General features: G+C 38.8%; 4 protein-coding genes across 6 annotated transcripts; 2 read left to right on the top strand and 2 right to left on the bottom strand.

Moving 5' to 3' along the window:
- Positions 1-168: 168 nt before the first annotated feature.
- On the bottom strand, positions 169-3,290 carry LOC108878034 (homeodomain-interacting protein kinase 1). Its single transcript, XM_018668329.2, has 9 exons — positions 3,105-3,290; positions 2,538-2,728; positions 2,207-2,398; positions 1,849-2,030; positions 1,573-1,693; positions 1,325-1,444; positions 1,127-1,210; positions 853-1,022; positions 169-761 (listed from the first exon to the last, which is right to left on the bottom strand). Exons 1-9 carry the CDS (start codon positions 3,193-3,195, stop codon positions 401-403), a joined length of 1,512 nt encoding a protein of 503 aa, XP_018523845.1. The 5' UTR covers positions 3,196-3,290; the 3' UTR covers positions 169-400.
- A 2,995-nt stretch (positions 3,291-6,285) lies between these two features.
- Positions 6,286-10,255, top strand: med22 (mediator complex subunit 22). Of its 3 annotated transcripts, none has more exons than XM_018668987.2 (5): positions 6,286-6,438; positions 6,660-6,816; positions 7,054-7,134; positions 7,893-8,101; positions 9,566-10,255. In XM_018668987.2, the coding sequence occupies exons 2-5, from the start codon at positions 6,694-6,696 to the stop codon at positions 9,756-9,758; spliced, it is 606 nt and encodes a 201-aa protein (XP_018524503.1). In that variant the 5' UTR covers positions 6,286-6,438; positions 6,660-6,693; the 3' UTR covers positions 9,759-10,255. The 3 variants fall into 3 exon arrangements, with proteins under 3 accessions (XP_018524503.1, XP_018524505.1, XP_018524504.1); XM_018668988.2 differs by having other exon boundaries at positions 6,330-6,438; positions 6,611-6,816; XM_018668989.2 differs by lacking the exon at positions 9,566-10,255 and having other exon boundaries at positions 7,893-9,175.
- On the bottom strand, positions 10,254-12,900 carry lg13h9orf78 (linkage group 13 C9orf78 homolog). The gene is made up of 9 exons (XM_018668984.2): positions 12,729-12,900; positions 12,455-12,514; positions 12,289-12,340; positions 12,119-12,189; positions 11,952-12,029; positions 11,418-11,615; positions 11,159-11,295; positions 10,961-11,065; positions 10,254-10,712 (listed from the first exon to the last, which is right to left on the bottom strand). Exons 1-9 carry the CDS (start codon positions 12,803-12,805, stop codon positions 10,615-10,617), a joined length of 876 nt encoding a protein of 291 aa, XP_018524500.1. The 5' UTR covers positions 12,806-12,900; the 3' UTR covers positions 10,254-10,614.
- Positions 12,901-12,914: 14 nt separating this feature from the next.
- nfu1 (NFU1 iron-sulfur cluster scaffold homolog (S. cerevisiae)) lies at positions 12,915-16,994 on the top strand. The gene is made up of 8 exons (XM_018668986.2): positions 12,915-13,008; positions 14,832-14,932; positions 15,034-15,169; positions 15,607-15,673; positions 15,781-15,898; positions 15,997-16,060; positions 16,160-16,334; positions 16,582-16,994. The coding sequence occupies exons 1-8, from the start codon at positions 12,950-12,952 to the stop codon at positions 16,618-16,620; spliced, it is 759 nt and encodes a 252-aa protein (XP_018524502.1). The 5' UTR covers positions 12,915-12,949; the 3' UTR covers positions 16,621-16,994.
- Positions 16,995-17,009: the final 15 nt, after the last annotated feature.

Here is a 17,009-nt window from a genome sequence, read left to right as displayed (position 1 = left end):
CAGATGAAGTGAATAACATTGATGATCTCGTTACAATGCAATGTTCTGCTGGGAAGTAAATGCTTTGAATGCTAAACTCTAAGCAGTGTTTATTGTCTGAGATTGACCAATTTTTGGATTTGTGTGTGAAGTATTGAAAAAAAAAGAAATAAGAAAGCATTTGTCAAATACTGTTAACGATCAGTCAATCAACATCAAGTTAATAGGCAACTATGTGAACATTTGTCTTTTTTTAAATATTATTTATTGGTGAAACAAAACAATTTGAAAATGTCACCTTAGAAACCCAAATCATGAGAGAAGTTATGTTTGGGTATTTTTAATCTAGAGCAGGTCTAGATTAAAGAGAGAAAGAGAGGGGTGGGGGTGGAGGTAGGATGGAGAATAGGTGGGGATTTCCTTATTCTCCTTTCTTGAGTTCAAACAAGGTCCTGATTTTCCTGCCAAACAAATTAAAGATTCTCCTCATCCTGCTCTTCTTAACTTTGGCAGGTGGATCCTCATCTGGTGACTCCTCAGCTGGACTGGCTGCATCTACATCTGAGACAGTAGTGTCTATCACGGCAGCAGCCTCTTCTCCATCAGCCGAGTGAAGCACTATCTTCACAGAGACGAGACTGACACAGGATGGAGCCACTGATGGAGGTTTCACTGAAGGCTCTCCAACTTTCGGCTGTTCCTTAGCCTCGCCGTCAGGACAGAGCTCCTCATCCAGGTGGTCCACTGGTAACATGGTCATATTCTCAAATGACTCCTCGATACTGAAGGAAACATGACAATAAATTAATGGATCAATCAGTCAGTAAACATGTATCTATCCAACACTACTGAAAACAAAACACAGTCACTTACTATGAGTTGGTGTCTGTTTCATCTCCCAGATGGACCATAGTCACAAAGGGGTGGGTGAGAGCCTTCCCTGGAGTGATCCTCTCCTCAGAGTTTGTGTGGAGGAGGCAATTCAGGAGGCTGACGAAAGCTCGTTGATCCTCCAGTTCAGCTTCCTCCATATCTGGGTAGTGCTGGGTTTAAGTAAGTAGGTGACAGTTCAGCTTAAGTGCTTCCTCTTTTTCAGCAACACAAATTTGTATTAATTTATTCTTTAGTCACGAAATGGACCACTTACCATTATCAAGTCATCCAGGTATCTCAAAGGGCTCAGCCATCTTTTGGGCTCAATGCCGGTGCCAAGCTGGTATTCAATTGGAGTCTACAGGAACAAAATATGAGGTCAGATACTTCTTCCTCAATGTGTTGAACATTTTAAAAGGGTTGTCTAATTGGCAAATTAAAGAATGTGAACAGCTGAACAAAGTCAAAATACCTTCATCCACCATATTGGCTTGTCCCAGTGCTGATTCTTCTTAAAGAATTTCTGGGTGTAGTACCCAGCACTGAGGAGGTGGTCAGCGGGTTGGCCGAGCATGTCGACAATTCCTTTCATCTGGAGAGAGAAAATAAAGAATCATATCATCCCACATCCTACATCAAATCCCCTGTTGGATTTGGACATGTGTCTGGGGTAGAATGTAACAGTCTTTGCTTTAAATCTAGATATACTTATTTACTTACTGACTGGTACTCAGAGTCTGCAAAAAGGTGTCTCCCGAGGTACAAAAACGCAAGCACACAGCCAAGACCCCACATGTCAATGGCCTCGGAGATGGGGAGACCCAGGATGACTTCTGGTGCTCTGTGTATAGCGTATAAGAATCACAAGAGCTATTGAGTACATTGTTAAGTTCAGCAGGTATACTGAAGATTGGAACAACCTTTGCTGGATCATTTACAGCATAAACACACAACTGCAAACATGTTAGAAGATGATGTTTTGCAGATTGGACTTACCTGTAACCCAGAGGCTGAATTGTCATCCCCCGTGTGTCTTCTGAGGTTTGGAAGGACACCCCAAAATCAATTAATTTTACCCTGAAGGGCTCACACAGATGATTTGCCAACATGATGTTATCTGGCTTCAGGTCTGAATGGATAACACCAATCCCCTTCAGGGCGTCGAAGGCTGTCAACAACTGCAGAGACAAAGGATGCAACATAGACGGTTAAAGATACCACTGACCAGGGTACAGGGTCAAACAGATGAAAGATAAATATAGTTATGTTACTTCAGTATGAAACTTGTCTCTCAGCTGGCTGAGTATATTACCATTAGTTGTTGATAGATTGATCAAAGCCACATAGTCTTTACCTGGTGTGTTATCGGACGGATCTCACTGAGAGAGAGTGGCATCCCCTGTCGTTCTGAAAGAAGGGCGAAAAGACTCTTGTCCAGTTTTTCAAAAACGAGACAGGTTTGTCCTTCGTGGTCAAACGTCTCAAGGAACTGCACCACACTTTTCTTGACTGGGTCAAGAATGCTCACCACATTGAGCATTTTGATCTGTGAAGAAAATAGGAAAAATGACATAGGTACCGTTAGTGACGTAGCATGATATCAGCAGTTCACTTAATAAGCAAATCAATATGAAAGAAAACATAATTACATAAATAATACATAATTAACAAATTCAATGATCTACCTCTCTTTTGGTGGTATCCTCAGTTTTGAGAATCTTGAGGGCAACATCCTTTGATGTGATTAAATTCACAGCTTTGGTAACTTTGCCAAAGGTGCCCTCTCCAATGACCTCCTGAATGAGGTAGCGACTTGTGCTGCTGCACAGTATGTTGTTGTTTCGCACCTCAGAGCTCTCAGGTTTGGTCTTGTCATCTGTGATCCAGGACAGAGAAGCAGTTCATGAAGAGAAAAGGAGAACATGTGGGGGTTACAACATGAAGTCAGCAGGGGTCATTCAGTCAACACAGCATGCACAAATGTAGCTGAATAATTCATCATACTCATGTAAACGAACATCTGATTATTGTTCTACGGCCACATGAAGAAAAATTATATGGAAAACATATGATCAAATATCACATTGGTCTTCAGTTTCCACATACTTAAGTAAAAAGAAGTAATGTCATAGTGTAAAAATACTCATTTACAGGTCAAAATCTTGCATTGAAACTGTTATTCAGTAGGTATGTATTATCAGAGAAATGTACTTTAAGTATCAAAAGTCAAAGCATTTTTTCCAGCTCTTTACCTGCAAAGCGACTTGTAGCTTCACCTGATGTCGATGCAGGTGGTGGCATTTTGCCATTAAAAATGTTTCTCCAAATGTTCCGGTTCTTCATTGTGGTTTCTTCAACTAACTCGTTCGTAGTGAAATGTTTTTGGCTGAAGGTAAAATGACCAAATGACCAGTTTTTCAATATTTAAGGACTCTTGATACTATAAGAGAGCATCAGTTCTATTCCGAGGACTGTTTCATCATGGTGACTGTTCCATTCTAAAAACACTTCTGTTCTAATGACTGTTGGAAGATTCTATGAAACCTTTTTTATCACTTAATTTACAGTTTGTTAATTTGTGATTTCTGCAGTTGACCACTTTCTATCTAATATTTGTTTTAAGTACGAGTATTCTTAAGTATTTTCATGTTTAATATTTTTATTCATACACAAACACACACAGATACATATGTACAGTTCCCATGTCAGTAATAGACAATCACTTGGTCTAGACTGAAATATCTCGACATATATCTGATAGATATGACATTAAAGCAGACCTTCATGGATGATATTAAACTGGCCCCAGTGATTAGAGCATGTTCATTATCAAAATTTTAGCCAATTTTAAAAGAGCATCCAAGACTATTTTAACATTTTGCTTAATATTTTAATATACAGCTTAACATACATTCAGAACCATTCCAACCACAGAAATGCATGTAGGAGAACTTCCACCACAAAATTCATTCAATTGATGCCACAGCGAGAAGGATTATACAAATGACACACTCATTAGTACTGGGATGCTCATTTTTAACATGGTAATTGACAAAAACAGCACCAATTAAAGCAATTTCTAAGACATTTTAAGATTCATTTTGTATTGTTTTTGTCAAATATTTACTAAGAATGCAGTTCTTACTTCCAAATCCTAAGTGTAGTGGCTTCAAGAAGATATAATGTTACAAACATTCCTGCAATAGAAAAAGCAGACGAGCTGAAACTTGGAGTGGATAACATCACTATGTGACATCAGCCATTCTAACCCTTTCCAATACGCATCCCTTATAAACTCAAAAACTGTCAGCAGCTTAAAATATAAACTGTGATTATGGAAAAACAGAACAACATAACAAAATAGATGGCAAAATGCAATGAATAAAACACACATTCAGTAGCTAACAAATTTCAAGTAATTAAATTCTTTTAAAATACAATAAGAACAGTTATTCATGTTAAAGAGGTTTTCAACAAACTTTATACAATTTGCATGCCATACATAGCATGCTATCTCTCATAAATTATGATCATGTGCAATAGACAGCAAGTCAGAAAACAAACCTGGAACTGCACAGTTGAGACAACTGAACTGTCTATACTGAACAGGGCAGACCTTCAAAGACAACATGAACTTTTGATTGCAGTGTGGGATATTCCTTTGTGAGAGTGAGGTCTTGTGTGGATATGTATTGTGGGTAACATAAAGTGCTTTCTCACTATAATGACCATTTTCAAGGTACTGGAATTGTCTATAAGACACCTGATTAAATTCTGAGCAATATATTTTCCCTTTTTCTACTCTGTTTACATCATATCTTATACTGCTGCATATCATTACTTCCCGGGACTTGGGATGGCAAAAACAACATTGATGTGAGAACTACAAACATGGGAGAGCACAACAAAACCTAAGCTTCTGAGACAAATACAGACAGACAGAATAATTTATGTTGTATACGCCATGTCTTGGTCATGTGACACTTACCCTGCAGTATCAGTCGAGGAGTGGTTAAGAGGGTCTGGGTGCACTCAACACTGGCTGCAGTGGCAGACATCTGTGGGACATAGACAATGGCATCCAAATTAAGATAAGATAAGATAAATTAATCTACAACGGGGAAATTTTCATTGTTGCAGCAGCATCAGAGATTGAAAAGATAGGAAAGAAACATAAATATGAGAAAAAGACAAGGTATAAGTAAGATAATATTATAAAAAAAATATATAAACATAAGAACAGTATGTAATAACAATATGAACAAAGGAGCAGTATACACAGGACTATATACATAGAGACAGATTGAACTAAATACAGATATTACACATTTTGAAAATGGTATTGGACACAGTGAATGACTGACAGCAGCTGTTTTGTTAGGATGGATTAAAGTGCAGTATGGGTCTAGGGGGCACCCCAGGACAGCACTGGCCTTCTTGATCAGCTTGTCCAGTCTCTTCCTGTCCACTGTTGAGATGCTAATGCCCCAGCAGACCACTCCATAGAAGATGGCTGATGCTGAGTTCTACTGGAGGTCTGCAGTGTAGAGGGTGAAAAGGAACAGGGCCAGGACCATTCCCTGCGGGGCCCCTATGCTGCAGACCACCATGTCAGACACACAGTCCTGTGTCCTCACATACTGTGGTTGGATGGCGAGGTAATCCAGAATCCAAAATGTGAGATACTGGTCCACCCCCATGTGTTCCAGCTTGTCCCTCAGGAGCATGGGCTGTATGGTGTTGAAAGCACTGGAGAAATCAAAGAACATGATTCTCACAGTGTTTATCCAGGTAAGAAAGAACTCTGTGAAGAAGGTAGATGACTGCATCATCCACCCCCGATGCCAGGCTGGTAGGCAAATTGCAGTGGGTCCATTGACTGTCTCACCAGGGGCAGGAGATGGACGAGAATTGAAATTGTGTGGACAGTCATAGTGGATGTGGGATGTTGCAGCTCAAAAACCACCTCAGCTTAACTTGTGTGCATTATCTTGAGGAGAAAAAACTTCCACAGGACTCTGATATAAAAAAGAATGCCACAAAGTTTTATTCCACAGCTTGTAAGTCTTTTTACAGGAGCATTCCAATCAAAACTCTCCTAGGAAAATTGTACTTCGGTAAGAAAACCATATCGCTCTGTCTCTTAAGCCTCAACTGAATAACAAAATGAAACTTCTCTCTCTTTAAATAACAGTAACCTACATCACTGTTTTCACAAAACTTATTTAGTGTTTCCCTTTACGTGTACCCTGGCTTAACATGAAATATTATCTGACTTTTAACCAATTGCTATCCATTAATTATTTATTGAATGAAATTACTTATTTATCTAAATTAAATGAATTATTAAACAAAATAAAAACTGCAGATATTTATTAAACTAAACATACACTTTGGCACCCACAGCAGGCATGAACAAGGGACCAGCAGTAACGCTAGAGGGCAGTAACACGTGGACACACCGGGTCTTAGCCGCCATTAAACATCAAGAAGAAGAAAAAAAATTAGTAAAAGAAGAAGAACAACAAACGGAGAGGTTCTGATTTACTACAATAACGACATTGTTTTCATAGTATGCGGTAAAAGGTAAGTGATAATTATTACAAAAATTGCAATAAAATATAATAATGCAGTAATATGGGTGTGAAAACCACGTTAGGTACGGGTTTATCTTGTTTGTCGCTGTAGTGAAAGCACCCGCCTTTTCATGCTAGCTAGTTGCTCGCTGGTGCATGATGTTTGCCTTTTGTATTCACAGTTTCCTCATCATCTGAACCGATTTCTGTGTGTTAACTTGATGTGGACAGGTAGCGTGTGCTGTGTTGCCTTTTCCTGAGCACGATGGCTACTCAGAGAGTGCTCCCTCAAAGCAAAGAGACTCTGCTACAGAACTACAACAAAAGACTGAAAGATGATATCAGGTCCATCCTGGACAACTTCACAGAGATTATCAAAACAGCAAAGGTGCACAGATACACTGCTTTCTCATTGTTATGAGAATTACACTTTCTTTGCCGTTTTCTGTGTTTTACTTGTCTGTTATTTCTAATGGAAAGCATGGAAGTCCGCAAATATCACAACCTTTTATATTTGCTAATGGTGTCATCACCCTCTTGTCCCCCTGTCTTCTTCTTGCACGTTTTGTCACCTGCCCTCCATACATGAGTTTTGTATTATTCTCACACCAGTTTCTTTCTCCAGATAGAGGATGAGACACAGGTTTCTCGAGCAACTCAAGCAGAGCAGGACCACTATGAAATGCATGTCAGGGCAGCCAACATTGTAAGTATCAATATGATGTATGTACTCTTTTTCTCTCTAAATTGTTTGGGGTTAGCTGCTCTTTTTATTCAGAGGGACAATTAATTCCCTACATTCCCTAATGTAGGGAGAGCCAGTCACATCTGTTTCTGTGCTCTTCATATCATGTAAAGTGGAGGCATACATCAAGTTTATTAGAAGTAAGTGCACAATATCCCTTGAGGACAACATTACACCATTGTCACCACTGTCGTTAGGTGTTTGCTGTCTTATATAGTAAATAATTATCACCAGCAATTTACTTGAGGGGATTTAATGTGAGTTTGCTTTCAAATTAGGTCAACTTTTTCCTTTTTATTTTCCTCTAAATAACTCCGGGTTGGGAAAATATTCTTATTCAACACTGTCTGACAATATAATCTGTGTCAGCTTGTTCATTCAAGCTATATGATTTTGACACTGAGATGGATATTTATGCTTAAGAGTGTGTGTTTATTATGGCTGCACTGTTTCATCAAATTGAAACATTTTACATGTCTTTTTAAATGTTAGATCATCTCTAGAATTTAAGATAAAGCTAGTTGGTTTTGAGTAAAGTTTGGTTGCACAACATGAACTCATACCTACTGATTGGTTGAATATAGAGGATTAAGAGACTGATGCCACAGTTTCTGTTTGTAGTTGATAGTTTGGTGATGTCTAGAGCTCACAAATATGAACAGAAATGTCATAATTTTTCATTTCTAAACCCATTTCCTTCTTCTATGTTATTTCATCAGGTACGTGCTGGCGAGTCCCTGATGAAGCTGGTGTCAGATCTGAAGCAGTTCCTGATTCTGAACGACTTTCCCTCAGTGAACGACGCCATCAGCCTCCAGAACCAGCAGCTCCGCTCGCTGCAGGAGGAGTGTGACAAGAAGCTCACCTCGCTCCGTGACGAGATCGCCATCGACCTGTATGAGCTAGAGGAAGAATATTACTCCTCCAGGTACAAGTAGGCTCATACTTGTCCCCATCCCACCGCCCCTCTGCTGTCCCATGCCCAGCACCATGTCACCTTTTTACCATTCACTGCTGAGCCCAAGGAAGGGTTTAGTTCTGCCAGCATCTAAACTGACACCTTTTATGTCGGATGTATCTCATTTTCATATCCACACGGTACCATTCATCAAGACAAGTCATTGCTGAGGGTCACTGTGAGCTCGTCTCACTAGGTGACTTTACATTGTTATTGATTAGGAAGTGCCTTGACTTTTTTTCTGCTCTGTGACATATAACTGGTCAAAGTGGAGATGACTTGAGCGTTGAAGGGGTATACGCTCAGAATCAGTGGTGTAAAAAACTCTTGAACTTTAACAGTTTAGCTCGTATTTTGAGGCTCAATTGCAGTTTACTGATGCAGTTTGACAGCCAGAGGGCTTTTCTGAGCGGAAAGCACTAGTGAGGATTCACTGCTAGGTTTATTTCTACAACATAATCAGACTTATAGGCTTCCTGGTCTGCAGCATCCAATAGGTTTGAGGGAGGTCTTAACAAATATTGTCTGGTACATAGGAGAGAGATGAAAGTAATGGGGCCTCCTAGTTCATTTGTAACTAAATATTTTAAGTTGAAGTAACACAAAGCTTTGTAGGGAAAGGAAACACACCTTTACAAGAATTACACATGAACAAAAACTTTAAGTATATCAGAATATAGATTTTATAAAAGTATCATTCATTTAAGATTATTTATATGTAATATTTAAATCAGAAATATAACCGTGATGCCCTATATGCTACATTTTAAAGATGGACTATGGATGAATGTTGTTGTTTGTAGACTGTATAATAAGACCCAACTTTGCTTTTTTAATGAGGTCAAATCTGAAGCTAAGACCTTAAGTAAATGTTTTCTATAAAAACAATCAGGTGAAAATATTTGACTCCGTCCCAAGACCACAAGCTGTAACCATGCAGGCGGTTGTCAGTCACACATGGTATGGTTGTACATGTCTACCAGTTTGTGTTAGCTGTTCCAGTAGACCCAAGAATGATTGAGAAATAAAGTAGAGACAAAACTCTGTAGTAGTTTGTCTTGTTTTCTGTGAGAAAGTATTAAGAAGTGTCTCTCAGTCCTGTTTGGAGCATGCTGGCTTGGTGTTGGCCTTCCTTCCTCACTGTATTCGCTCTCCTTTCTCCTCCATCAGCAGCTAATCTCACCTTTTCGCTGAGCTATAAAATCAACAGTTGATCAGTCATGCCTCTAAATAGTGCCAAATCAACAAGCAACTGTTACATGCATTGATCGTTTCCATTGCTTCTGCATAACCTCCATGCTTTTATCCTATGTGTGCCTTCACACGCTCCTCTATGTGTATGAATGTGCTTATTCTGACCTGCTGCTCTTGTCTGCTCCTCTCTTTCTGTGCTACATTGACTCTTGCCCTCCTACTGGTTTCTGCTCTGCAAAGCTACAGTCAGTGGGACAGCACTGATCTGCCGCTGTGTGAGGCCTACCGACAGCGAGACAGTTGGGCCTCCCCAGGTAGCAGCTGCAGTTCTACCCAGGGTGATAGAGAGGATGTGGACGGACCTCCCTCACAGGAGACAAACCCCCAGCACCACCTCAACGGACATGGGACCGCTTCTATAGAGAAACCATGAGGAGGAAATTTTTACGCTGATTGGAGTACACACTTGCACTCAGTTTGCACAACAGCAGTTTGGCTTACTTTCCTTTACACATTGTGAAGTAGTGTCTGATTAGGTTTGCCACTGCTTTTTGTGATGGGACTTAAAACTGGACTAAAACTTTGGCATTTAGGTTGTTTTCTTTTGCATTAACAAATATTGCAGGGAAATAGTGAAATAAAGAAACTCTACTGAGCAACAAATATCTGAAAAATTCATTACAATCTGAAAAAAAAGTTAACATTCCCCTCATTTTAAATGTCTTTCACAATGAAGATAAAATTTGCATACACTATATTTACACTAATGAAATAAAAATTTTAAGATGCAGACAATTTTTAGTGTACTTTTGCAGCATTGAAATGCAATGTATCTTCTTACATTTATTTTAAAAAAAATTGCTTTTGTAATATTTCATTTCTGCTTTTTTACTCCAAGCACTGATTAAATTAAACAATAAGTAAAATGTTGTTGGTTTTATCTTTTTAATCAGATCTCATTTCGAAAAGCCTTAAACACACAATTTGACAACTGAAAGTCGAGACTTCTACGTGGACCAATATGAAAACACTAAACAATTTGGAGCAAGAGGGTTACACATTTAACCCTAACCCTAACATATGTTTCTGAACAACTTCCTCAGCTCAAATTATCCATAACACATTACACAGCAGATGGACTGCCTACAGGTAATGACACAGAGCTATACATAATATTTACACGATACAACACTGTCTTGGGAGTTGCGTTGTTCTGGGAAACCCGTCTACAAATCATTTTTAGGGCTCAATTTATATAAAAATGGACAACATGTTGAGAAATTCTATCCTCAATATCGTCGATTCATCTTCTTGAACTTCTCATAGTGGTAGTCATCTGTGGCCTTTTCGTTGTTTGGACGTTTGCGGTAGTTGGGTGGCGATGATGCTGTGGATTACAAACAAGTGATGTATCAGAATTCAGAAGGTTTCAAAAGAAGTGTGAAATTATACCATTTATATGAATATGGTTCATAATGCTACCTAATTCCCAACAGTTCATTAGAACATACACAATGTTTACCAACTGAGGATCCTCTGGCTCATTGAGTGATTATTCTACAGTCTAGTGATGTACTGTAAAAGGACTATTCTATGTAGATCAATGTGTGGGCATAGCTGTGTGCGGTCTCTTACCTTCTGGACCTGGTTTCTCAGTGTCTCCCACACGCAGTGGTCTTGCCTTGGGCTCCTCTCTGTGTCTGTGGTGTCTCTGTGGTGCATTCACATCCTCATGATAGACTGAGAGAATAAATAAGCTTGATTAGCCAAATTTTCACCTCTCACTGCCTCTCACAGTTTAAATCTTAGTGTTTACAGATTGGCTAAACTCACAGCGGTTGTGTTGGACGTAGTTGACAGCGATGTTAGTTGGTACAAATGATGTGCCGTGGTCTTTTTTCTTGTTCCTTTGTTCTGCCAGAAGCTTGGCTTTTGCCTCTTCCGTAAAGATAATGTTCTTTATCTTTGCACTAAGAGAGAAATCACAGAAACATAGTTTTAATCCCTTCTGCCTCTCGTGTCCTAATGTAGAATGTTTTTCTCTTGAAGATTACATCTACAGAGTCATTGTTTGAGAATCTTCCATACGCACTCAATGCCAAGATCGACTTCAGGGATTCCACTCAGCATCTGATTGGATAACATCTCCTCCGTCTTCTTGGCAGAATTGACTCGGATGTTCTCAGGCAGCTCATACAGGTGGTCCTCTGCATTCTTCACCTTAATTTTCTGTTCCTCAGCCTCCACCAAGCCCTTCTTCTTTTTCAGCTCTGTCTCAATATATTTCATCCTGTGAGATTAAACACATTTCTATGAAACACTTTGTAAACAGCTGTGTGAGTATAATTTTAAACTAAAACAAATTATCTAAACCAAGTATGTTGGGCCTCCACATTTAGATAAGGCAAGTGCTGAATATTGCTGTGAGACATGTAGATATACTCAGGCCAACAAATGTGGAAACAGGTCCTTTGTCGAAGATTTAGATTAGGATGAACCTGTTAACCTAACTGATGTCTGACCGCTGTGTGTCCCCTGAACTTCTGTCTGTACACTTTGAATGCCACAGAGAGTGAGGGTGTGTCTTCATGTGCGTGTATGTCACAACTGAAAAAGGCATACATACATGTCTGCATCCTCGTCTCTTCTGTTAGTTTCAGCAGAGAAAGAGGTGCCCAGGTTGAGGTCTGTCTCGTCTTCTGTCCTGCATTGGAACAGAGGTCATCTTGGGTCAAAACAGTGTCTTATGCCATGACACACATTTTCCATTTTGTCAAACATTTATTTACTTACATGTCCCTGTTCCTGTCTTTGACTTTCTTCATGTCTACAACCCCTCCAGTCTTCAATTTAAATGGGTCATTCTGTAGGAAATATTTATCTTAATAACACTGAACAAACAAAATGTAAACACACACATTATGGTCAAATATAATGAATTCTAATTCAATTCAGTCTCTTACATCAATTTCAGCTTCTGGTGGCAGTTTCTCTCCAACCAACAGGGCGGTTACACTATACAAAAATGAAATATGATTACCAATTTACATCTCAAATATTTCTGTATTCTTAAGAGACTTTACTAACGACAAATAGCGTAACAAGTAATGTTACATCATTTCACGTTACCTGACCCCGTTCTGTCGTCTCCGCAAACTCTGAAGCTCTTTAGCCTCTTCCACTTTGGATCTAAGAGAAGAAATACATAAAATGAAATCACATCCGCTAATTATCTTATTAAAAAGTACAATTAAAACGAAAAATATATAATTATCATTTTTACCCAATAATTTTACCTAATAATTATCGTTTTTACCTCTTACCTGCTTAGCTACGTTAGCATAACGTTACTTTGTGTGGTATTCTTGATCACGTAGTTAGAGTTTAAATTAAGTATTTTTACCTGACTTCTTCGGTGGTCTCATCTTCCTCCACATCTGACGAGTCCTTTCTCCTCCTAAAATTTTTGCCACAGGGCATTTTTAAGTTGGTTTAATGTTATTTCAGTTTTCTCAAAATTGCAGATGGTTGAAGTAAGGGGGGAATGCAATAAACAAACGTACAACAATAGTGCGTCACTTCCGCAAACACCACTTCCGTTCTTTTTAGGTAATCATAACAAACATGGCGACTTACAGACAGGTCGGCAGGTTGTTGGGTATTTCAGCAAGGCTTACGCGTCCGTAAGTTTATCTGTTCGTCAGCTTTGAGGCTGTGTTGCCCTTTCATTTTGCTTTTTAATTATTGTATGAATGCACGGATCTCTTAAGAACCAAAGTCCTGCCGACGATAACTATTAGCGGCTAGCTAGCTAAGTCGGCGTGTGACGCAGACTGATAATTGCTTCTCACATGACAGTGTTTGTTTTATTGTTTTAAGTCTTTATTCAAGAGTCAGTTACGAGAGCCTTTTCAGAACTGTACCGCTAAATTACGTAAATGAATGCACTCTCTCCAAATTAATTTAGTCATGGTCTCTTTGAAACAAAGTTCACTACAGCCTTCAGTCCATGTGCATACCTGGACACTACAGTGTTAGATCAGTCATTTTTGCAAAACTGAAGACTATGAGTGAAAAACAAAGCCTTGCCACACATTGTTGATCGGGCTGAGGTCTTGACTCTGACTTAGTTTATATTTGGAGCTGTTGTCTTAGTGAAAATAAATCTAAAATAACCTTGCTTGCAATTCACAATACTCTGCAATAATAGCTTTCTCGTAGTTACTTTACAATGACTGTCGTATGCACACAGTGTACCAGATCTCATTAACAGCTGTCATAATCTTGAATTTTTATGACAGACCTTAATTGTATTTTAAAGGGTATTCTGTGACTTTGTATCAGTTGCTAAATCTGTGCATTTCTTCAACTCTTGTGGATTCGCTTTGAATGTGCCTTTGTTATTAATCCAGACACATAAATATTAAACCTACAGTAATAAGCCACACAGCAGTTATTAAATCACATTATCTCCGAATAACTAATTATGCGACTTCCAGTAACAGTTAGCGGCACCAGTGATGATTTGGGTTTGTCATTGTGAAGGAAATAAACGATTATGTGATATTTTGCGTTTTATAACGATTTTATTTATCTTAATTTGTAAAGATGTGGCTTGTCAAAAAGCTCAAATTATTCATTGCGGCAAAGTGGTGAAACAATAAAAGAAGGAGGTTAATTGGGAAATTCTGGGCTGATACCCATGTTCAGAATAATATTTTAGCCAATAGCAGATTCAGGTACCGATGCCGAGCATAAATTCAGTGATACAAAATTATGCAACTACATTCAATAAAACCCTCTTTCACATGACAGGCAGTGGTTGTTTTTAGTGGTTATAGTACCACTTACTGGATCTTCTCTGAACCTGCAGCTCGATAGACTTCTCTTGTCGAGGTCGGACAGCGTATAACCACCACATTGTTCAGCCGGCGCAAAATTGATGCGACACAACAGATAAACATCTGCCACTGCTATCAGTGAATGTCATCTTATTTGCCGATAGGCCAATGGCAGTCAACAAGCGATGTTCAGCAGTGATATCAGTGCACCTCTAGGGTTATTGAGTTTTGTTGACAATGTACTACACCAGATAACTATCTATTTCGTTGTTAAAAAAAAAAAAAAAGTTTTCCTGCTTTGCATCATAGTCATGTTAGGTATGTTCATTTATTTCATACTGTGTATTAGCTCCAATAATGATTCATGCATCAGTCATTATACAGCTACTTTACCTAATACCCCATGTAACAATTTGTACTACCTCTGTTACTGACAGATTACATGTTCTATTAACACTGTGCACAAAAGGTTTTAGTAGGTTATTATCATACAATCCCTCACATTTTGAATCCTTTACTGAAAATTGAGAATGAGACAATGAGAAAATGAAACAGGCTTATATGTGGACTCAATATTCAGAATTTTACCATCATAAATTTGTTAATTTGATTTTCACCTTTACTTTGGAAATCTTTTAAATCTCTCTTTTTATGTGCTGTCTCAGGCTTGTGGGCTGTGGATATCAGAATGCCGGATTACATTGGCTTTCACACAACACTGGAATCTCAAACAAATGGCCACAAAACCCCCATTGGGTTGTTCCAGGTTTGCATCTCTGGTCACTGTTATGGCTTTCTTAACCTAGAGGAAACACTACATAATGACTGATGTTTTATTCTTGTTCTTTGTGTTTTGTCTGTTCCCAGCAAGGACCATGTTTGTGCAGACACAGGACACACCGAATCCAAACAGCCTAAAGTTTCTGCCAGGTCGCACAGTTCTTGAATCAGGAACTATGAATTTTGCTGGCCCTCGGGACGCGTTCTGCTCACCCTTAGCCAGGTATATGACCTCTTAAATACAAGGTTACTGAATGAAGGGTTAAAAAATGTTTTTACAATAGGCAATTTTGAATGGCATAGCAAGAAAAGCACAGGTTTAAATAATTTTGTTGATAGTGGCTGTGTTCCCATGTTTCATACCTGAATGGAATGCCGCCATCATTGTTATGAGTTATGCTTGCTGAACCAGTAGCCTAAGAGCAAAAGCTACTTGTGTGTGTGTGTGTGTGTGTGTGTGTATATCTGCATGTGTGTATAGATATTATTATATGTACACAGTGGATTATATATTACTAGGCATGACCGATGATGTATATGCATGCTTATCCTTCTATTTTCAGCATAATAACCATTAATGGCATTTTTAAAATTCTGTTCAGTGTAAATTTAACTTTTCAAATGCAATCAAACCTCAGTAATGTTCTGTATTATCTACAGACAGTTATTTAGGATTGATGGAGTCAAGAGTGTCTTCTTGGGCAGCGACTTTATCACAATAACAAAGGTAAAACCAGCTCTGGTTTATATTAACCTCACAGTGTAGCACTTTGTAATGCCATTACTTGATATAATTTGTTTTAATTCATTTTTTTCTTTTTTCTCACCACTTAGTCTGATTCAAGTATGGAATGGAAAGTAATCAAACCTGATGTATTTGCTGCCATCATGGATTTTTTCACCTCTGGGCTTCCTGTTGTCAATGAGGACAGCAAACCTAGTGCAGATACAGGTAAAGGATTCAGCCATCTGTGAAGGGCAAAACATTAAAACAGAACAGGTTGGGCAGGCTGTTTGTGAATACCAAGTAATCTCCACGTCTCTTTTCAGCACCGTCAGAAGATGATGATGAAGTAGTTGCTATGATCAAAGAGCTGCTGGATACTCGAATAAGGTAGCTGCTTGTGAAGATGCACTCTGATATCAGTGCCTGTTACCTGTCACCGTGACTTTCTGTTCTTTTCTCACACATGCTGATGGTCTTGTTCCATAGGCCAACAGTGCAGGAGGATGGAGGTGATGTCCTTTATAGGGGGTTTGAGGACGGCATCGTTAAACTGCAGCTGCAGGGCTCCTGCACCAGTTGTCCCAGTTCCATTATTACTTTGAAGAATGGAATCCAAAATATGCTGCAGTTTTATGTCCCTGAGGTTGAATCAGTGGAGCAGGTTTGTTCTCCCGCCAGAGGATATGTTGTAACCTTGCTACTTAATTTAGTTACACATGCACTTACATCTTATTTCTCACTTCCTCAGTGATATTTTGTATTTATCTGCTGAGTGAAATGATGTGGTTCACAGTAGTGGGGAACAGTAATCAACTATATATTTTAAAAAAACATTTATTGCAACAGGTTTAGGTTATCAGTCTGCAACTTGAAATCTTTAGCTAAACTTATTATGTGTTTATCCACAGGTGAAGGATGAGGAAGAGGAGAGAGATGCTCAAGTCTGAACTACACTGAACTGCACTGAAACCAGAACCACATTAACACATTCCTCTCTCCCCCGGTCACCCATTTTAATGCAGGTCATAGCTACAATAAATGAGCTGGTGTATATCACGCCTGTGTGAAAGACCTCCTCCTCACCACTATTGTCATTCACCCAGATGTTATTAGCGATTTTGGTAGCTGTTTTCTGTACAATGACATTATTTCATAAAATATAGGACAGATGAACCCAGCCACAGAAACTGATGACTATAAAGCTGAAATTAATTCTATTTATTATTTCACACTGTAACACATTTTCTCAGTCAGTCACTAGTCAAATACAATACATATACAATACTGTATGTATGTAAATAAAGTTTATTGAAATATTTTACAGGTGTCTGCACCT

The sequence above is a fragment of the Lates calcarifer genome, linkage group LG13 (assembly GCF_001640805.2).
Source record: "Lates calcarifer isolate ASB-BC8 linkage group LG13, TLL_Latcal_v3, whole genome shotgun sequence".
NCBI classification, from domain to species: Eukaryota; Metazoa; Chordata; class Actinopteri; family Centropomidae; genus Lates; species Lates calcarifer.
This window is presented reverse-complemented; position numbering and strand designations above follow the sequence as displayed.